At 41.3% G+C, this 23,809-nt stretch overlaps 1 protein-coding gene across 1 annotated transcript in view; it reads left to right on the top strand.

The window, feature by feature from the left end:
- LOC133542406 (kinesin heavy chain-like) overlaps positions 1-23,809 on the top strand; it is a 396,917-nt gene that overhangs the window by 249,910 nt on the left and 123,198 nt on the right. Inside the window, exon 17 of the mRNA XM_061886494.1 lies at positions 17,508-17,625. Within this exon, the coding sequence (XP_061742478.1) occupies positions 17,508-17,625 (118 nt within the window). The remainder of the gene's footprint in view (positions 1-17,507; positions 17,626-23,809) is intronic.

Genomic DNA, 23,809 nt, shown 5'->3' with positions numbered 1-23,809 from the left:
AGCAGAGACCTAATCCTGCAGCCACCAAACCGGAGTCATACCAAAGAGTATAAAAATGGGAGCCATTACCTCCCTGCTTGGCACTCAACATCAAGGGTTGGAATTGGGGGTTAAATCACCAAAAATGATCCCCGGGCGCGGCACCGCTGCTGCCCACTGGTCCCCTCACCTCCCAGGGGTTGAAGAAGGAGATGGGTCAAATGCAGAGGACAAATTTCACCATCACCTAGTGTGTGTGACTATCCTTGGTACTTTACCTTAACTTTTGTTCCACGTCCTTTTTCCCTCCATTTGCCAGCTGAGCACCTGTCCCTGGTTGCCAATCAGGATGCTTTTGGAGACTGGATTATTTTGCTTTGTACCTCAACGTTGTACCTTTGTACTTCATACGTCTCATTTCCATTTGCGCACCTGCCTTTCTCTGGTAATGAAGACTTATTTTTTGCATTTGCCTGCCCTCTCTGCATCCCGGAATGCCTAACGTAATAAAAATTAATACAATGTAGTTGAATAAATTATTCTTAATACAATTATTTGATTGATTGATTGAAACTTTTATTAGTAGATTGCACAGTACAGTACATATTACGTACAATTGACCACTAAAGGGTAACACCCCAATAAGTTTTTCAACTTGTTCAAGTCGGGGTCCACGTTAATCAATTCATGGTACAAATATATACTATCAGCATAATACAGACATCACACAAGTTCATCATCAGAGTATATACATGGAATTATTAAAAATCCTTGGGGTGGGATGTGGAGGAGGCTGAGGGGGTGGGGGTTAGTTTGGGTTGCTATTAGCATTCTTCAGTCATCAACAATTATATGATCTGAGAATTTGACATTGAAACCGTGTAGGTCTGACTTGGTAGGATATGTACAGTGAGCGGTGAACATAGTGCGCTCAGAAAGCACAATAACAAGTATATACATTTGATTATTTACAATCCGGGCAGGTGGAATGTGGTAGAGTGAGGGGGTTAGGCTAGGGTTGTAGCTGCCTGAAGGTGTTCTTTTAGTGTGGTTTTGAAGTTAGTATCAGTATTACCATTAATAATAGTATGATTATTACATTATAAGGCTTAGCACACTCAAAATCTTACCATTACCAGGGGTAGGGAACCTATGGCTCTAGAGCCAGATGTGGCTCTTTTGATGACTGCCCCTAGCTCTCAGATAAATCTTAGCTGACATTGCTTAACACCATAAGTAATTAATAACTCCCCTGGTAATCACAGTGTTAAAAAATAACGTTTAAAATATAAAATATTCTCATGCATTTTCTACTGCACCCGTTCAAGGAGTCGCATTAATGGTAAGAAGTATTTTATTTATTATTGGTTAGCTTCAGAAGAACAATGTATTTTAAAACAATAATATACTTATCATACTCAAAAAATGTTGGTCTTACTTAAAAATGCACGCATTTAGTTGTATTCAGTGTTAAAAAATATTATATGGCTCTCACGGGAATACATTTTAAAATATTTGGTTTCCATGGCTCTCTCAGCCAGAAAGGTTCCCGACCCCTGCCATTACCATTCTTTTCTGCTCTTGCCTGCCGTCTTTGTATCCTGGAGTGCACACATACAACGAAACGTAACAAAAAGATCTAGTACAATGTAGTTCAATTAATTATTCATCTCATAATTAGTCTATACTTATTATTATTAATATTTAGCTTTCACAAACTCAAAATCTTACCATATCTTGCAAACAATGTGTACATATGTTCAGCAAACACCATGTAAAAGACGCACAGGTCAACAGCAATTTAGTTTTTTTTCAGGTCCCATTTTGGGGAAATTTGGTCTGGTTCCATTATTCGTAAGCACAAATTGTATTTTGTCGGTGTCGCGGGCCAATTAAAAACGAGCTGCGGGCCGCAAATGGCCCCCGGGCAACACTTTAGACACTCCTGCCCTAAAATGGCAAAAGATAAGTGATTAAATATATAGTGTTGTGTGTACACGTTATTGACTATCAATCAATCAATCAACGTTTACTTATATAGCCCTAAATCACGAGTGTCTCAAAGGGCTGCACAAGCCACAACGGCATCCTGGGCTCAGATCTCACATCAGGGCAAGGGAAAAAAAATCAATCCAATGGGATGACAATGAGAAACCCATCCATCCATCAATGGTCTACCACTTGTCCCTTTTCAGGGTCACGGGGGATGCTGGAGCCTATCTCAGCTGCATTCGGGCAGAAAGCGGGGTACACTCTGGAGAAGTCGCTACCTCATCGCAGACAATGAGACACCTTAACTAAATATATGCTACAACGCGCTCTTTTGTTTTGAATCAGCTTCTTATCACCATATTTGCCAACTTTGAGCTGCTTTTATACATGGCTAGCTAGTGTAGCCGAGTGTCCTGGGTTCGCATAATTTGGGTACTGATAAAATAAAATAATAAAAGGGAGTCATGAGAGCAGGTCCGGTCTCCACCACTTTATTGTCCCCTTCTTTACACCTATCTCCATACCCATCTATCACCTTCTTCAACAACCCGCCTTCATATAGACCTCTTACGTCACAGCCTTACGGCAACACTGGAGGGACACCCTGAACTGTTTGTTACATACGTCCCCCCCTCAATTAGAAACGTCCCCGTTTCATCACAAACAAAATAGGTAACAAACAAGGGGAAATAGAACAGAGAAAGGAAAAAAAAATTCAAAATTCACAATAAATCAACAATATATATATTTTTTTTACACCGTATTGCATAGGCTAACTCACTGGCCCCTCAAAACATGCAAAAACTCCCAGATGCGAAGGATGTCACTCCAATCGCCCCATTTGTAAGATAGTTCAATTATGTGGAGGAGGTCGCCCCCAGCGAGATTGTCCGATGGTGCGCAGGAGGTTATCCCTGTCACCCCCTGCGAGATAGTCCGATGGTGCGCAGGAGGTTACCCCTGTCACCCCCTGCGAGATAGTCCGATGGTGCGCAGGAGGTTACCCCTGTCACCCCCTGCGAGATAGTCCGATTGTGCGCAGGAGGTCGCTCCAGTGACCCCCTGCAAGATAGTCCGTTTGTGAGATAGTTCGTTTATGACGCTCCATCATGCCATCCGACTTGGGGTTATAGCCAGTGGTGCACGTCCTTTTTTTTTTTCAAGCAACATACAGAGTCTAATTGAAGGGGAAACACCCTGGGGCCCTCACGGCCCCCATGGGAACCTCCGGGCCACATCCAGAACGTCCATGACCACCCTCCGGGTGGGCCGACAAACCTGGGACCCGCCCACGGGGACGTTAAGGGCACCGACGGGTCCGACACGCTCTGTACTTCTCACGCCACCGTCGGCGGTCTCTCAGCGCGAAGGGCCAGCAGCAAGACCGCGGGAACGCCTCCGCAACCAGCCGGGCCACGCCCGCAGCAAACACCTCCACGCTCTCTCCCGGAGCACGCACACTCGCCGACAGGTTGGCCCCGAACTGGTCCATTGTCTTTGTTTAAAAGCTGCCCCCAGTCTCCCACGGGACGAGTTGGGAGGATCCGAAAATCCTCACCAGCTCCTGGTTGCAGTCGGCTCCCTCCGTCGGTGAAAGGAGCGGTTACACAAAAAAAAAAAAGTCCACTTTCGACATCCATGCCGTGTGAGTGTCCGTCAAACAGCGCCTCCGGGCTTAAAAAGAGTCGTGGTCACCACACCACGTGTCCGCAAAATGGCCGGGAAGCTTAGCAGCTAACTCGAAACTCACGTGTCCCGTGTAAAACTTTCTTCTTCTTTTTTTTTCAACACAGCAGTTAAAATAATCCCACCGCTGCCACCAATGTAGCCGAGTGTCCTGGGTTCGCATAATTTGGGTACTGATAAAATAAAATAATAAAAGGGAGTCATGAGAGCAGGTCCGGTCTCCACCACTTTATTGTCCCCTTCTTTACACCTATCTCCATACCCATCTATCACCTTCTTCAACAACCCGCCTTCATATAGACCTCTTACGTCACAGCCTTACGGCAACACTGGAGGGACACCCTGAACTGTTTGTTAAACTAGCTAGCAGCTAACATCCATCCTCAGTGTTTTAGCTATTTCTAAATCACTAATCCTGGTTTCCATGGCGACAAATAAAGTATGTTTCTTACATTTACCATTATCACTGCAGGACGAGGAATAGCTAAACATGCTTCACTACACACCGTCGCTCACCCGGATCAAAATGTAATTCAAACACCATTGTAATGATATCAAGTACAGGCACGTATCTAGTCAATACTACTATGATTACATCAATATTTTTGGGCATCACATCTTCTTTCGTTCTTTAAAAATGTATATTATGTTTATAAAGTCAGGAAATATGTCCCTGTACACATGAGAACTTTGAATATGACCAATGTATGATCTTGTAACTACTTGGTATCGGATTGATACCCAAATGTGTGGTATCATCCAAAACTAAAGTAAAGTATCAAAGAAGAGAAGAATAAGTGATTATAACATTTTAACAGAAGTGTAGATAGAACATGTTAAAACAGAAAATAAGCAGAAATTAATAGTAAATGAACAAGTAGATTAATGATCAATGTTTACAGTTTGTCCCTCATAATGTAGACAAAATAATGTTTAGATAAATGACACAATATGTTACTGCATACGTCAGCAGATTAATTATGGAGTCTTTGTTTGTTCACTTACTACTAAAAGACAAGTTGTCTCGTACAGTGGTTCTCAACCTTTTTTTTCAGTGATGTACCCCCGTGAACATTTTTTTTAATTCAAGTACCCTCTAATCAGAGCAAAGCATTTTTGCTTGAAAAAAAACCCAAAGAGATAAATAGGTAAAATACAGCACTATGTCATCAGTTTCTGATTTATTAAAACATAACTCAAAACTTGTTGAAAAATAAACAAGTGATTCAATTATAAATGAAGATTTCTACACATAGAAGTAATCATCACCTTAATGTGCCCTCTTTGGGGATTGTAATAGAGGTCCATCTGGATTCATCAACTTCATTCCAAACATTTCTTCATAAAAAAAAAAAAAATCTTTAACTTCAATATTTATGGAACATGTCCACAAAAAAATCTAGCTGTCAACACTGAATATTGCATTGTTGCATTTCTTTTCACAGTTTATGAACTTTCATTCATATTTTGTTGAAGTATTATTCGATAAATATATTTATAAAGGACTTTTAATTGTTGCTATTTTTAGAATATTTTTTTTTAAATCTCACGTACCCATTAGCATACCTTTAAGAACCACTGGTCTAGTTTGTTCACTATTTTATTTAAGGACTTAACTACAATAACATATGTTTCATGGCTGCGACATCGCGGAGCTCCTGGTAAAGATGGAACATTTGGCAGAAACAATTCTGCAAGTTTCATGATCACTTACGACCGCCAGACACTTCTAGATGTGGATGGATCTGGCCGTTTTGGACTGATAGACGCGTGCTTGCTGGACCTGCTAGCTAGCACGGGAATACTTCGCTGGCTACATCCAGCGGCAGGGGAGTATAGTAGCAGCCGGGGCCGTCTACGAAACAGACGCAAGCGGTGTGATCGGAAACGTGGATGCCGAGCGGGGCTAAAAACAAAGCTAAAGGCTAATCCCCACTGAACACCACTTCCCTCCATCCTGAAGCCGGATTTAAAAGGAAGATACAAGACTACTGATCTGGGTAGGGAGTCAGTTTGATTGTTTCAGAGTTGGACATGTGTTCTACTGAAGTGGCAAACTATGATGCGTTCAGTTTATCAAAGCACCAAACAAACAATCCGAAAATTCCCGTCGTATCAATTCCTAGATATGGTCGTAATTATATTAGGTGCACTGGGCATAATAAACACAACACTATTAATATTGCTACTACGGATAATTTGATCAAAAATGCTCTAAAACAGTCCACTACCTATAATATAGGTTTTTTTAAACATAAGATCATTGTCTCCCAAAACGTTGTTAGTTAATGAGGTCATCAGCGACAACAATCTTAACGTCATGGGTCTCAGCAAAACCTGGCTTAAACCAGACGACTTTTTTGCGCTAAATGAGGCATCTCCTCCTAACTATACATATGAGCATATTGCCTGTCCCCTTAAAAGGGGTGGATAAGTCGCAATAATATATAACAAAAACTTTAACCTTAGTCCTAGCATAAATAATAAGTATAAATCATTTGAGGTGCTTACTATGAGGTCTGTCACACCGCTGCCTCTATACCTGGCTGTTATCTACCGCCCCACAGGGCCCTTTTCGGACTTTATCAATGAATTCTCAGAGTTCATTGCTGATCTAGTAACGCACGCCGATAATATAATTATAATGGGGGACTTTAATATCCATATGAATACCCCATTGGACCCACCGTGCGTACCGCTCCAGACTATAATTGATAGCTGTGGTCTTACACAAATATGACATAAACCCACACATTGCAACGGTAATACGATAGACCTAGTGCTTTCCAAAGTTACGATACTCCAGTATACTAAAGTATTGTCCGATCATTACCTTATAAAAATCGAGGTTCAGACGCATGTTTGTCAAACTAATAATAATAATAACTGCTATAGCAGCCGCAACATTAATACGACCACAACGACAACTCTTGCTGGCCTACTGCCCTCGGTAACGGCACCATTCCCAAAGTATGTGGGCTCTATTGATAACCTCACTAACAACTTTAACGACGCCCTGACAGCGAAACCATTGATAACATAGCACCGCTAAAGTTAAAAAAGGCTCCAAAAAAGCGTAACCCGCGGTTTACAGAAGAAACTAGAGCTCAGAAATTATTATGTAGAAAGCTGGAACGCAAATGGCGCAAGACTAAACTTGAGGTGCACCATCAAGCATGGAGTGATGGTTTAATAACTTATAAACGCATGCTTACCCTAGCTAAAGCTAAATATTACTCAAATCTCATCCACCTTAATAAAAACGATCCTAAATTTTTGTTTAGTACGGTAACATCGCTAACCCAACAAGGGACCCCTTCCAGTAGCTCCACCCACTCAGCAAATGACTTTATGCAATTCTTTAATAAGAAAATTGAAGTCATTAGAAAGGAGATTAAAGACAATGCGTCCTAACTACAACTGGGTTCTATTAACACAGACACGATTGTAGATACGGCGGATACTGCCCTCCAAAATAGTTTCTCTCGTTTTGAGGAAATAATATTAGAGGAATTGTTACAACGTGTAAATGGAATAAAACCAACAACATGTTTACTTGACCCACTTCCTGGGAAACTTATCAAGGAGCTCTTTGTGTTATTAGGTCCATCAGTGCTAAATATTATAAACTTATCACTTTCCTCTTGCACTGTTCCCCTAGCATTAAAAAAAGTGGTTATTCATCCTCTCCTTAAAAGACCTAACCTCGATCCTGACCTCATGGTAAACTACCGACCGGCGTCTCACCTTTATTTCAAAAGTCCTCGAAAAAATTGTTGCAGAGCAGCTAAATGAACACTTAGCGTCTAACAATCTATGTGAAACCTTTCAATCCGGTTTCAGGGCAAATCCCTCTACGGAGACAGCCCTCGCAAAAATGACTAATGATCTATTGCTAACGGTGGATTCTGATGCGTCATCTATATTGATGCGCCTCAATCTCAGTGCTGCTTTCGATACCGTCGATCATAATATTTTATTAGAACGTTTTAAAACACAAATTGGTATGCCAGACTTAGCCCTGTCTTGGTTTAACTCTTATCTTACTGACAGAATGCAGTGCGTCTCCCATAACAATGTGACCTCAGACTACGTTAAGGTAACGTGTGGAGTTCCCCAGGGTTCGGTCCTTGGCCTTGCACTCTTCAGCATCTACATGCTGCCGCTAGGTGACATCATACGCAAATACGGTGTTAGCTTTCACTGTTATGCTGATGACACCAAACTCTACATGCCCCTGAAGCTGACCAACACGCCGGATTGTAGTCTGCTGGAGGCGTGTCTTAATGAAATTAAACAATGGATGTCCACTAACTTTTTGCAACTCACTCCCAAAAAAACGGAAACGCTGATTATCGGTCCTGCTAGACACCGACCTCTATTTAATAATACAACTTTAACATTTGACAACCAAACAATTAAACAAGGCGACTCTGTAAAGAATCTGGGTGTTATCTTCGACCCAACTCTCTCCTTTGAGCCACACATTAAAAGCGTTACTAAAACGGCCTTCTTTCATCTCCGTAATATCGCTAAAATTCGCTCCATTCTGTCCACTAACAACGCTGAGATCATTATCCATGCGTTTGTTACGTCTCGCCTCGATTACTGTAACGTATTATTTTCGGGTCTCCCCATGTCTAGCATTAAAAGATTACAGTTTGGTCATATTACGCCCATACTGGCCCACCTGCACTGGCTTCCTGTGCACTTAAGATGTGACTTTAAGGTTTTACTACTTACGTGTAAAATACTACACGGTCTAGCTCCATCCTATCTTGCCGATTGTATTGTACCATATGTCCCGGCAAGAAATCTGCGTTCAAAGGACTCCGGCTTATTAGTGATTCCCAAAGCCCAAAAAAAGTCTGCGGGCTATAGAGCATTTTCAATTCGGGCTCCAGTACTTTGGAATGCCCTCCCGGTAACAGTTCGAGATGCCACCTCAGTAGAAGCATTTAAGTCTCACCTTAAACCTCATTTGTATACTCTAGCCTTTAAATAGACTCCCTTTTTAGACCAGTTGATCTGCCGTTTCTTTTCTTTTTTTCCTATGTCCCACTCTCCCTTGTGGAGGGGGTCCGGTCCGCTGGCCATGGATGACGTACTGGCTGTCCAAAGTCGGGACCCAGGATGGACTGCTCGTCCAGAGTCAGGACCCAGGATGGATCGCTCGCCTGTGTATCGGCTTGGGACATCTCTGCGCTACTGATCCGCCTCCGCTTGGGATGGTTTCCTGCTGGCTCCGCTGTGGACGGGATTCTCGCTGCTGTGCTGAATCCGCTTTGGATTGAACTTTCACAGTATCATGTTAGACCCGCTCGACAGCCATTGCTTTCGGTCCCCTAGAAGGGACTGGGTGTGAGTTTTCCTTGCCCTTATGTGGGCCTACCGAGGATGTCGTAGTGGTTTGTGTTGTGGTTTGTGCAGCCCTTTGAGACACTAGTGATTTAGGGCTATATAAGTAAACATTGATTGATTGATTGATTCATTGAAATAAAGACAATAATGCCATTTTTTTGTGGTGCCTGTTGTTGTTTGTGGTTACTCGTAGGAAGAATCATGCCGAGCTAGATTAATAACTTGGCTTTAATTAAGACTTCATGGGGACAGCAATTGTACATACCACTGCATGAGAGGGTGGTAGTAACTGATTCCCCGATGTGCACACCCTGGTGTTGTGTTCGAAAATTACAACAACAATACAGTCATTTTACCTAATGATCTACAAACCCCGTTTCCATATGAGTTGGGAAATTGTGTTTGATGTAAATATAAACGGAATATAATGATTTGCAAATCATTTTCAACCCATATTCAATTGAACTGATACAATTTTATTTTTTTTTGCAAATAATCATTAACTTTAGAATTTTATGCCAGCAACACGTGGCAAAGAAATTGGGAAAGGTGGCAATAAATACTGATAAAGTTGAGGAATGCTAATCAAACACTTATATGGAACATCCCACAGGTGTGCAGGCTAATTTAGAACAGTTGGATGCCATGATTGGGTATAAAAGCAGCTTCCATGAAATGTTAAGTAAATCACAAACAACAATAGGGTGAGGGTCACCACTTTGTTAGCAAATTATCGAACAGTTTTAGAACAACATTTCTCAACGAGCTATTGCAAGGAATTTAGGGATTTTACCATCGAGGGTCCGTAAAATCATCAAAAATTTCAGAGAATCTGGAGAAATCACTGCACGTAAGCGATGATATTACGGACTTTTGATCCATCAGGTGGTACTGTATCAAAAACTGACATCAGTGTGTAAAGGATATCACCACATGGACTCAGGAACACTTCATAAAACCACTGTCAGTGACTACAGTTGGTCGCTACATCTGTAAGTGCAAGTTAAAACACTACTACGCAAAGCCAAACCCATTGATCAACAATATCCTGAAATGCCGCCGGCTTGACTGGGCCTACGCTCACCTAAGATGGACTGATGCAAAGTGAGAAGGTGTTCTGTGTTCTGACGAGTCCACATTTCAAACTATATTTGGAAACAGAGGTTGGAACAAAGAGGCAAATAACCATTCGGATAGTTATAGGCGCAAAGTTCAAAAGCCAGCATCTGTGATGGTATGGGGGTGTATTAGTGCCCAAGGCATGGGTAACTTACACATCTGTGAAGGCACCATTAATGCTGAATGGTCCATACAGGTTTTGGAGCAACATATGTTGTCATCCATGCAACGTTATCATAGACGCCCCTGCTTATTTCAGCAAGACAAGTGTTACAACAGCGTAGCTTCGTAAAAAAAGAGTGTGGGTACTTTCCTGGCCCGCCTGCAGTCCAGACCTGTCTCCCATCGAAAATGTGTGGCACATTATGAAGCGTAAAATACGACAGCGGAGACCCCGGACTGTTTAACAACTGAAGCTCTACATAACACAAGAATGGGAAAGAATTCCACTTTCAAAGCTTCAAAAATTAGTTTCCTCAGTTCCCAAACGATTATTGAGTGTTGTTAAAAGAAAAGGTGATGTAACACAGTGGTAAACATGCCCTTTCCCAACAACTTTGTCACGTGTTGCAGCCATGAAATTCTAAGTTAATTATTATTTGCAAAAAAAAACAATGTTTATGAGTTTGAACATTAAATATCTTGTCTTTGTAGAGCATTCAATTTAATATGGGTTTAAAAGGATTTGCAAATCATTATATTCTGTTTATATTTACATCTAACACAATTTTCCAACTCATATGGAAACGGGGTTTGTATGTCCTTTTCTTTTAGTTAAGAGTCCTTGAAAACAAAACAAAAGAATATCAGTAAAATGAATATCTATATGTAACTGAGATCAAATCTCTTAACTGTGTAGGGTGAGTAAATGGTAAATGGTAAATTGGTTGTACTTGTATAGCGCTTTTTTTTCTTTCACCTTTTTTAAGGAACTCAAATAGCTTTGACACTATTTCCACATTTACCCATTCACACACACACATTCACACACTGATGGCGGAAGCTGCCATGCAAGGCGCTAACCAGGAGCCATCAGGAGCAAGGGTGAAGTGTCTTGCTCAAGGACACAACCAACGTGACTAGGATGGTAGAAGGTGGGGATTGAACCAGTAACCCTCAGATTGCTGGCACGGCCACTCCCACAACTTCACCACGCCGGGCTCTTACTGTTTTGAATTAGGGGCTCTTGAAAGAGTGTCAGTTAAGTACATATGCTTTCCTTTTTTTTTTTTTTTTTAAACTAAGTTTATGTCATAGCTTTGCAGACGTAGCAGCATCCACTGAAAACGGGCAGGAGCATTGTGAATTGGTTTCTTCAAGATAGTCGGTCTTACTATGGTGGGCTTGCCATACACATAGTCTCTGAACTTGGTGCGTGCAAGCACAACAGCTTGAATCTCTTTCTCAATTTGAGCGTATCGAGTTTCTGTTTCTGCAAGGGTGGGGGATGCAAAGGCTACTGGCCTTCCATTTTACATGCAAGCAGCTCCGAGTCCAAAGCATGACACGTCACAGGTCAGCGTGACTGGCTCTTTGACATTGTAGTAGGCCAATACTGGAGGAAAGGAGAGACATGCCTTTAGGCAGTCGAAAGCATCTTGGTGTTGCTGGAACCAGCACCATGCGGTCTCTTTGTAAGTCAGCTTCCTCAGTGGCGTTGCGATGTCACTGGGGTTTGGAATGTACTTGCCAAGATAGTTGACCATTCTTAGGAAACGTTGAAGTGAGGTGACATCTGTGGGGACTGGCATGTCAGTGATAGCAGCAGTTTTGGAGGGGTCAGCTTTAAAACCTTTACTTGTGAAGATATGACCAACGTAGCATACTGGGTCAAGCTGAAACTTGCATTTCTGCGATTTGAGTTTGAGGTTGGGCTTCACGGTGGTAGAGGGGTTAGTGCGTCTGCCTCACAATACGAAGGTCCTGCAGTCCTGGGTTCAATCCCAAACTCGGGATGTTTCTGTGTGGAGTTTGCATGTTCTCCCCGTGAATGCGTGGGTTCCCTCCGGGTGCTCCGGCTTCCTCCCACTTCCAAAGACATGCACCTGGGGATAGGTTGATTGGCAACACTAATTTGGCCCTAGTGTGTGAATGTGAGTGTGAATGTTGTCTGTCTATCTGTGTTGGCCCTGCAATGAGGTGGCGACTTGTCCAGGGTGTACCCCGCCTACCGCCCGAATGCAGCTGAGATAGGCGCCAGCGCCCCCGCGACCCCAAAAAGGAATAAGCGGTAGAACATGGATGGATGGATGGAGTTTGAGGTTTATTTCCTTCACACGTTCAAGCACTTTTTTTAGGTTGGCGTCATGCTCCGCTACATTACGGCCTCCGATGATGATGTCATCGACAATGACTGAGCATGGATATCCAGCAAACAGCTGATCCATTGTGCGCTGGAATACTTCGCTTGCAGAGTTAATTCCAAAAAGCATGCGAAGAAATCTGTAATTTTCAAAAGGAGTACTGAATGTGGTCTTTATTGAGGACTTCTTGTCCAGCCGGATCTGCCAGAATGATTTTTTTGCATCTAGCACTGAAAATACTGTCGCACTTGACCTTTGTGCTGCTAGCTCCTGCACACTTCTCATGGGGTTGTGGGGATGTTTTAGTGCTTCATTTAAATCTTTGGGGTCGATGCACAATCTGATTTCTGATTTGCCTTTCTTGTGTGCAGCGACCATGGATGACACCCAATCTGTTGGTTCGGTGACTGAAGTAATAACGCCTATGCGTTGCATGCGTTCAAGTTCGGCTTTCACACAATCTTGCATTGCTAAGGGGATGCGGTGGGCCGGCCAAATAACAGGCAGCACATTGGGGTCCACTGTCATTGTGTAAACAACTGGTAGTTCTCCGAGCTCTTCACTGAAAATGTCTTCGTATTGTGTGAGGATCCGTGCGCTGAACTCCCCAGTGTTCTCTGTGGTGACATGATGCACATGGGGATTCAACTCGACTAGCCCCATACGCAGGCATGCAACAGTGATGTCACATTTTTATCCACTATGAAAAATGTCAATAAGTGGCGTTGTCCCTTTAAAAAGCATGTCAGTGTAGCTTCACCTTGTGTCTCGATTTTGGCTCCTCCGTAAGCAACCAAATGTGTGCTTTTTGTGTTGTTTGGCAAGTTTCACGCCGCTGTTTATTCTATTGAAAGTCGTCAGTGACATTACATTGCATTTAGCACCTGTATCCACTTTCATTTCGGTTGGCATGTAATTTATGCACACTGTGACAAATCCTTCATTTTGGTCTCTTTTTTGTAGATGTACAGAGTCAACGCAATTTTCAATTTCCAAGCCATCCACATAGAACGTGTCATTTTCCCTTTGGCTGTGTTGTTACATCATGCACAGACTGTCCATAGCGTTTGTTTGTGGTAAACTTGGACTGACTCTGTGGCTTTGACTTGCAGCATTTTTTGTAGTGATTTCTTTTTTTTGCAATTGTGATATTGTTGTCCAAAAGCTGGTAACATTTCCCTTTTTGCTGTGTGACTCCCTCCACAATTGTTACACTTCGTGATAGTCTGGGAAATATTCTGGAATTTGCCTTACTGAAACGCACTACTACCCACCACACAGTCTGATAGTTTATACATCAATGATGAAATATTAACATTGCAACACATGCCAATACGGCCTTTTTAGTTTACTAAATTGCAATTTTAAATTTCCCGGGATTTTTTTTTAAAAACATTGCGTGATGATGACGTGTACGCGTGACGTCACAGACTGTTATGAACATGAGCGCTGCACACACACAGCTAAAGGTCGTCTGCTTTAACGGCATAATTACACAGTCTTTTGGAGTTCTGTGTTGCTGATTCTTTTGCAATTTGTTCAATTAATATTGGATAATTCAAAGTAGAAAGACGGAGTTTGGAAGCTTTAGCCTTTAGCCACACAAAAACACGGGGATTCCTTGTTTAAATTTCACGGAGGTGAAACTTTACTATGGATCAGAGCGGACATGGATCCCAACCGAATGTCAACCAGCAGGTTTCGGTGAGAAAACTGTGGCTAAAAAGTCGCTTCTTACCGGATATCAGCTGAGCTTGCGCCTCCCGTACAGCTACCGTCGACTTCCCCGAGACACTGCGCGTCAACACCAGGCTTTGGACGTACACTTCCGACTAACTGGTACTGTTAACTCACTAAAACACTAGCAACACAATAGAAAGATAAGGGATTTCCCAGAATTATCCTTGTAAATGTCTCTAAAAACATATGAATCCGTCTCAATGCAACGCGATTGCAATCGTGTTTTTTTTTTTAAACTTTTTTTTTCTTTTTTTTTTCTAGTCCGTCGCTTTCAATATCCTCAAACACGAATCTTTCATCCTCACTCAAATTAATGGTGAAATTGTCGTTTTTTCGGTCCGAATAGCTGTTTTTGTTGGAGGCTTCCATTAAAATCAATGTGAATATCTGAGGAGCCATCAACATGTGACGTCATCGTCTGCGACTTCCGGTAGAGGCAGAGCTTTTCTCCACTTGCGAACTTTATCGTGGATGTTCTCTACTAAATCCTTTCAGCAAAAATATGGCAATATAGAATGGACCTGCTATCCCCGTTTAAATAAGAACATTTCATTTCAGTAGGCCTTTAATCTCATCAACATTAGTAGCTTGTGTAGCCAATGTTTTGATATTTTCCTCTGTCATTTCGTGAATTCGGCAGATTGAGATCGCCTTGGCAAGAGTCAATTCACTGTCCCTCAGTAATGTCTTTCTCAAAGAGTCGTTTGTGATGCCATACACAATTTTGTCACATAGGAATCCGTCAGTTAGATCTCCAAAATGACATGTTTCAGCTTTAATCTTCAAATCACTGATGAATGATTCCATGCTTTCCCCATGCTTTTGAATTCTCAAATGGAACTTGTGCCTTTCAATTGTTTTGTTTGTTTGCGGATTGCACATTTCTCTGAACTTCCTCTTCAGATCTTCCCGCGACTCCGCAGGTGCGAGAATGGCACCGCCCGTGTCGGCGTCACGCACCTCTGCCGCGTACACATACGAGCACTCCCTCTCAATCGCTTCTGGACCAGCGAGGTTTAATAGGATGCATGCAGGGGTCTTCGTGAGTTCGTCTGAGTGAGCAGCAGCAATGAAAATGTCATATTCTTGCTCAAAAATGCCCCAGTTCTCCGCGACATCTGGATGACGAAACCCGTCCGCCATTAGTACAAAAAGTACTCACAGGCGAGAAGCTTGTCCACTACTCTGACACCCTGTTGTTGTTTGAGGTTACCTGTAGGAAGAACCAGGCTGAGCTGCATGAATAACTTGATTTTAATTACAAACCCTGTTTCCATATGAGTTGGGAAATTGTGTTAGATGTAAATATAAACGGAATACAATGATTTGCAAATAATTTTCAACACATATTCAGTTTAATATGCTACAAAGACAACATATTTGATGTTCAAACTGATCAACATTTTTTTTTTGCAAATAAACATTAACTTTGGAATTTGATGCCAGCAACACGTGACAAAGAAGTTGTGAAAGGTGGCAATAAATACTGATAAAGTTGAATAATGCTCATCAAACACTTATTTGGAACATCACACAGGTGTGGAGGCTAATTCGGAACAGGTGGGTGTCATGATTGGGTATACAAGCAGCTTCCATGAAACGCTAAGTAATTCACAAACAAGAATGGGGCGAGGGTCCCCACTTTGTAAGCAAATAGTCCAACAGTTTTAGAACAACATTTCTCAACGAGCTATTGCAAGGAATTTAGGGATTTTACCCTCTGCGGTCCGTAAAATCATCAAAAGGTTCAGAGAATCTTGAGAAATCACTGCACTTAAGTGATGATATTACGGACCTTTGATCCCTCAGGCGGTACTGCATCAAAAAGCAACATCAGTGTGTAAAGGATATCACCACATGGGCTCAGGAACACTTAATAAAACCACTGTCAGTAACTACAGTTGCTTGCTACATCTGTAAAGGCTAGTTAAAACCATACTTTGCAACACCCAGGAACGCCGCCGGCTTCGCTGGGCCCGAGATCATCTAAAATGGACTGAAGCACAGTGGAAAATTGTTCTGTGGTCTGAAGAGTCCAGATTTCAAATTATATTTGGAAACTGTGGACGTGGTGTCCTCCGGAACAAAGAGGACAGTAACCGTCCGGATTGTTATAGGCGCAAAGTTCAAAAGCCAGCATCTGTGATGGTGAGGGGGTGTATTAGTGCTCAAGGCATGGGTAACCTGTGAAGGCACCATTGATGCTGAATGGTCCATACAGGTTTTGGAGCAACATATGATAAATAAATAAATGGGTTGTACTTGTATAGCGCTTTTCTACCTTCAAGGTACTCAAAGCGCTTTGACACTACTTCCACATTTACCCATTCACACACACATTCACACACTGATGGAGGGAGCTGCCATGCAAGGCGCTAACCAGCACCCATCAGGAGCAAGGGTGAAGTGTCTTGCTCAGGACACAACGGACGTGACGAGATTGGTACTAGGTGGGGCTTGAACCAGGGACCCTCGGGTTGCGCACGGCTACTCTCCCTCTGCGCCACGCCGTCCCCTTTGCCTGGATGATGTCATCCAAGCAACGTTATCATCGATGGCCTTGCTTATTTCAGCAAAACAATGCCAAGCCACGTGTTACAACAGCGTGGCTTTGTAGTAAAAGAGTGCGGGTACTTTCCTGGCCCGCCTGCAGTCCAGACATGTCTACCATCGAAAAAGTGTGGCGCATTATGAAGCGTATAATACGACAACAAGACCCCGGACAGTTGAACAACTTAAGCTGTAAATCAAGCAAGAATGGAAAAGAATTCCACTTTCAAAGCTTCAACAATTTGTTTCCTCAGTTCCCAAACGTTTATTGAGTGTTGTTAAAAGAAAATGTGATGTAACGCAGTGGTTAACATGCCCTTTCCCAACTACTTTGGCATGTCTTGCAGCCGTGAAATTTTAAGTTATTATTTGCAAAAAAAAATAAAGTTTATGAGTTTGAACACGAAATATCTTTTCTTTGTAGTGCATTCAATTGAATATGGGTTGAAAAAGATTTGCAAATCATTGTATTCCGTTTATATTTACATCTAACACAATTTCCCAACTCATATGGAAACGGGACAGCAATCGTATGTTTGTACATACGCACTGCATGAGAGGGTGGTAGTTACTGATTCCCCGATGTGCACGCCCTGGTGGTTTGTTCGAAAATTACAACAACAAAGCAGTCATTTTACCAAATGATCTACAGTGACCTTTATACCGAAAAGTATAGAAACAATTTTAGTACCGGTACCAGAATATTGGTATCGTTACAACACTACCTCCAATTGTTATCTATTTAATGTTTTTTTTCCTGCTCTGCTCTTTTCAAAGCACGAGGCCAAGATCTGCTCGCTCAGCGAGTACACACACAACATGGAGAGGAAGAGGAGACAGTTGGAGGAAAGCTACGACTCTCTGGCAGACCAGCTGGACAAAGTCCGAGTTGGAGGTAGAGCAATATGTAAATATGGCGTGGATGATTATTACATCTGTGCTGGGGATAAAAACATCCTGAGGTGACAACATAACATGTCAATACCTGAATTGACTGTTTATCCTTTATCTGGAAAAAAACGATCGTAAGAAGTTATGTCAGCCAGAGTCACGCAAAGTTCGCACCATTTTGCTAATTTTATAGGACAATTTGAGAAAAATTACTTAATTTGATCCAATGGAAGGATATTGTAAAACATTTTGAAAAACTATACTTTTGAAACATTGAATATTCCTGTATAGAAAAAATTAAATGAGTAATTTTTATGTATGCATAACTTCTTACAGCTGCTGAAATATATATTCAACTCATAAAAAATGCATTTAAATTCAAAATTCAACCAGTTAATGCAAAAAAGAAGGGCTGAACTGTACTATAAGATGGACAAAATATGTATATTATTAACTTTTTAAAACAAGTTACAGGTTGCAAAAGCTCCCCTTGGCTGCTGATGTATGATGTATATGCACAGCGTGTAAACGCAGAGATGGCCTAAAAAATTACACACACGCATATACATATATATATATATATATATATATATATATATATATATATATATATATATATATATGTGTGTGTGTGTGTGCGTGTGTGTGTGTATGTGTATGTATATCCGTTTGTATATATAGTCACGATCAAAAGTAAACATACACTTGTAAAGAACAATAATGTCATGGCCCTCTTTAGTTTCCAATCACTTCTACAACTCTTATTTTTTTGCGATATAGTGATTGGAGCACATATTTATTTGTTGGTCACGGAAATATCACATGGACAAATGTAAGACCTTCTGGACGAAAGTTCTGTGGTCAGATGAAACAAAAATGTTGCTGTTTGGCCACAATACCCAGCAATATGTTTGGAGGAGAAAAGGTGAGGCTTTTAATACCAGGACCAAGTATGGTGGTAGTAGTATTATGCTTTGGGCCTGTTTTGCTGCCAATGGAACTGGTGCTTTAAATGGGACGATGAAAAAGGAAGATTACCTCCAAATTCTTCAGGACAAGCTAAAATCATCAGCTCGGAGGTTGGGTCTTGGGCGCAGTTGGGTGTTCCAACAGGACAATGACACCCAACATACCTCAAAAGTGGTAAAGGGACGATGAAAAAGGAAGATTACCTCCAAATTCTTCAGGACAAGCTAAAATCATCAGCTCGGAGGTTGGGTCTTGGGCGCAGTTGGGTGTTCCAACAGGACAATGACACCCAACACACCTCAAAAGTGGTAAAGGAATGGCTAAATCAGGCTAGAATGAAGGTTTTAGAATGGCCTTCCCAAAGTTCTGACTTAAACGTGTTGGACAATGCTGAAGAAACGAGTCCATATCAGAAAAAACAACATATTTAGCTGAACTGCACCAATTTCAAAAATTCAAGCAGAAGCTTGTGGGTGGCTTCCAAAATCCCCTTATTGTAAGCAAATATTAACATTGCTGTATGTATACTTTTGACCCAGCAGATTTGCTCACATTTTCAGTAGACCCATAATAAATTCCTAAAAGAAGCAAACTTCATGAATGTTTTTTTGTAACCAACATTTTTTTTTCTATTTTCCTGAAGTAATTCTCCTGAAGGAATCAAGAGTATACTATCTATCTATCTAACACAGGGGTCTCAGACACGCGGCCCGTGGGCCAAATGCGGCCCGCGAGACGTTATTTTGCGGCCCCCACCTTAATATGAAAGTTTAATGTTATTGCAGCGCTTGACAGCGTTGTGTGCGGAGCTGAAGGAATCTACCAATCACGGTGTGGTATGTGGCTCTCAAGGGCCAAACATTGACGTCACTTGCATGATGCTATCCCCCTTTTGCTCCAGACAGAGACGATTTTTGTTATTTCGGTCCAAAATGGCTCTTTCAATGTTCTGGGTTGCTTACCCCTGCGTTAGTGGAAAAGCGGCAAATGAGTGAAAGTGGCAGAGACGTTGCCATGGAGATGAGGGCTTCTAACATGGCTGGCTACAGTCACACCGCGACACCTGTCCGTCAGTAATACCGTCAGTAATGACAGTCCCCCGATAACCTGGACCAATTGTTTTTTTTTTAATTTAATTTGGATTGCCTCACATTTCTAAATCCTCATTTTGTTCATTTATATTTTGATTTTATTTTGTGTTTAAAATAAAAATAAAGACATTTAAAAATATTTTTTTTAAGAAATATTTTCTTGCGGCCCAGCCTCACCCAGACTCTGCATCCAGTGGCCCCCAGGTAAATTGAGTTTAAGACCCCTGATCTAACAAGTATGTGCTCCAATCACTTCATCACAAAAAAATAAGGGTTGTAGAAATGATTGGAAACTCAAGCCAGCCATGACATTATGTTCTTTACAAGTGTATGTACACTTTTGATCACGACTGTATGCGTTTGTGTGTGTGTGTGTGTGTGTGTGTGTGTGTGTGTGCGCGTGTGTGTGTGTGTGTGTGTGCGTGCATGCTTGCGTGCGTGCGTGTGTGTTGTGTGTGTGGATATGTATAAACGTAAAACAACATTTACAAATTATGTTTTTGTATTAGGTTAACACGTTTTAATTTTTTTTCTATTTGAGTCTTGAAAATTATGTATAGTATTTGATTCAGAACAAATAACTGCAATCAGTACTCATTTTTTTAAGCACCCTTACTGTACCATACAATTTAAAATAAATGAATGACTGTGTGTGTGTTGGCCCTGTCATGAAGTGGCTGGACAGGCTTCAGCGACCCTGAGAGGGACGAGCGGTAAAACAATGAATGGATGCAAAAAAAAAATACCCCTTCACTTTATTTATTTATTTTTTATTATGATCAAATACAGTTTGTACATTAAATGAAAATATAGTGCAATTAGAATACAGTATAATATGTTTTAATAAAATGAGAATATAATACAACATCAAAATGTAGCTTTAATCTGTTAGCACAGTTTAAGTTTTTTTTCTTTTTTTCTACTATTTGTGTTATTTGGGCCTGAGTCATATACCTGCCCGTTTTAATGAGATCAAATACAGGAAAATGTCACAAAAAAACCTGCCACAAAAACCATAAACTACAACAAATACTATCTTAATAGACTTTGCAGGTGTACCTAATTAATTGACAATATAATGCAATTAGAATACAGTTTAATACGATATAATACAAATAGAATATGATACAACATCAAAATGTAGTTATAATCTGTTTTTTTTCTACTATTTATGTCATTTGCTGTCTAAAATATAGCTAGGATATGAGTTATTTGGAACTTAATCACACACCTGCCCAATTTAATGAGATCAAATATAGGAAAATGTCACAAAAAATCTGCCACTAAAACAAATATTGAAATGCTGTCTTATTAGACTTTGCAGGTGTACCCAATTAAATGAAAATATGATGCAATTAGAATGCGATATAATATAATTTAATAACATGAGAATATTATACAACATCCAAATTTTGCTAAAATTTGTTAGCACAGTTTAAGTTTTTTTTTCTATTATTTGTGACATTTGCGTCTAAAATGTAGCCAGGGTATGAGTTATTTGGGCCTTAATCATACACCTGCCCATTTTAGTGAGATCAAATACAGGAAAATGTCACAAAAAATCTGCCACAAAAACCATAAACTAAAACAAATACTATCTTATTAGACTTTGCAGGTGTACCTAATTAATTGACAAAATAATGCAATTAGTATACAGTTGAATATGATTTAATACAAATAGAATCTGATACAACATCAAAATGTAGCTATAATCAGTTTTTTTTTCCTACTATTTGTGCCATTTGCCGTCTAAAAATGTAGCCAGGATATGAGTTTTTGGGCCTGAATCATACACCTGCCCAATTTAATGAGATCAAATACAGGAAAATGTCACAAATAATCTGCCACAAAAAACATAAACTAAAACAAACATTGAAATACTTTCTTATTAGACTTATTAGACAGATAAGTTGCATTAAGATGCATGAGCGATGGCCCCCATTAACATGCATCTTAGTGGCTGCAGAAACAGGTTGTGCTTGAAAATACACATTTACCCTCCTAGGAGAGGGATGATGTCATCCATATCCGTCAAGAAGAAGACTAAATGTGAGGTTAATAAATAAGTAAAAGCACAAAGAGTGCAAGTAAATCTAGTTCAAGTCGGCAGCTTTTTAAAGAATAGTTTAAAGCACAAAGTGTTACATCCGTACTCACAAAGCGATTAGATGAACAAAATTTCACGACAAAATCATTGGAAAAAAAATGTAAAGAAAACTGTCAGAACGAGAGGAAGCCAGTTCATGCTTACCAACGTTTCACTACAGTGGAGTTTTTATTTTTATTTTTTTTATTTTACGGGGAGGAAACAAAGCTTTAAACAACTGAACAGGACTGGATCAATTCATGAATAGTTCCCGTTCACAGGCCATGTGAGAAGTATTGACAGTAACATGCCTGAGGCCATGAGAAAACCACACAAAGCCAGCTGTGGAATTTAGGTCAGGTCAGTCAATATGTGCTTCATTCCTAAACCAGCCTGCAGTAATATGGCTCAAAGGCACATGCTTCATGTTAATAAAATTAGATTAGATTAGATTAGATCAGATAGTACTTTATTTATTCCGTCAGGAGAGTTCCTTCAGGAAAATTAAAATTTTCAGCACAATCCCATTCAAGATCAGACAAACATTACAGGGAGACAGAACAGGATGGCTGAGGGGTCTGCCGGCTTCTGGCGCCCCTTACAAAAAAGGTGAGATACAGGTAAACAAGGGGGGGGGGGGGGGGGGGATTAAAATAAAATAAAAAAAATCGGTCTAAGCCTGGGCCCTGGAGAGGGGGTCCAGACTGAGGCCAAGGAAAAAAAAAACAACTCATAGCCATAGTACACATCCCTCTTACAAGTGTTCAAGAGGGAAACATCAAACATCAAAGAACACAAAGGACATTAAAGACATTAAAGCAGCAGATACAACCAGCCACTTCTAAATACAGCTATGAATAAAAAGTAAAGGAAACATATACACTGTGGTGGCCTCTGCGGTGTTCCACGCCATCGTCCGCTTGGGTGGAGGGAGCATGGCCAGAGACAGGAGCAGACCCAACAAAGCAACCAAGAGAGCCGACTCCACTTTAGGCCGCCAACCAACTGTCGGCCAGTGTCCAGTCCGCATGGATGAGCGAGGATACGTCCAAGGAGACTGAGGTGTCCGACACCTGCTCACCCAGCCAAGACACCGCGAAGCCTCTCCGTTCCGGCACTCAGGGCTAGCTCCGCAGTCTTGTCCCCTCATCCGCATCTCCTCCAGTCCCTCCAAACCGACTCCGGTGTGGCAGAGACCCAGCAGCTGGTCTCCATGGCCAAACGGCTCCCGGGAGGCAGATCCAAAAGTCCACTAAAAAGCACCGCAGAGGTCACGAAAGTGCCACCCCTTGTCACACAGTTCCAAAGGGCCCCGGACAAAAAGGCAAAAAAATATAACAACACATGAAAACAAGAGGAAAACACAAAAGGATGACACAAGAGCACAGAGTTCCTGCCAACAGCAGCCACTACAGCAGCGCCATTTTGGAAAAAAAAAAAAAAAGGACCAGCCGTGGTAACAAATGGCATTTAATTGTGCTATTTTGCATAGTTTTTCAAATCTTCACATGTCCTTTAACTCAAGTATGCTTACTTTCAAGTACCCTATATTGCCAAAAGTATTTGGCCACCTGCCTTGACTCACATATGAACTTGAAGTGCCATCCCATTCCTAACCCATAGGGTTCAATATGATGTGGGTCCGCCTTTTGCAGCTATTACAGCTTCAACTCTTCTAGGACGGCTGTCCACAAGGTGGCAGAGTGTGTTTTTAGGAATTTTCATTGGTGAGGTCACACACTGATGTTGGTGGAGAAGGCCTGGCTCTCACTCTCCGTTCTAGTTCATCCCAAAGGTTTTCTATCGGGTTCAAGTCAGGACTCTGTGCAGGCCAGTCAAGTTCATCCACACCAGACTCTGTCATCCATGTGTTTATGGACCTTGCTTTGTGCACTGGTGCACAGTCATGTTGGAAGAGGAAGAGGCCCGCTCCAGGAGTTAGGCTTAACCCCTTAGTTTTTCAGGCATTCTTTACTCACAATTTAAGTGGGGGATGAGTCAAAAACTAGTCCAGATACTTTTGACATACCATATTGCCAAAA

This window comes from Nerophis ophidion, linkage group LG02, assembly GCF_033978795.1.
Source record: "Nerophis ophidion isolate RoL-2023_Sa linkage group LG02, RoL_Noph_v1.0, whole genome shotgun sequence".
Classification (NCBI taxonomy): Eukaryota; Metazoa; Chordata; class Actinopteri; order Syngnathiformes; family Syngnathidae; genus Nerophis; species Nerophis ophidion.
The sequence above is the reverse complement of the archived record's forward strand: the minus strand, read 5'-3'. Positions and strand labels throughout refer to the sequence as shown.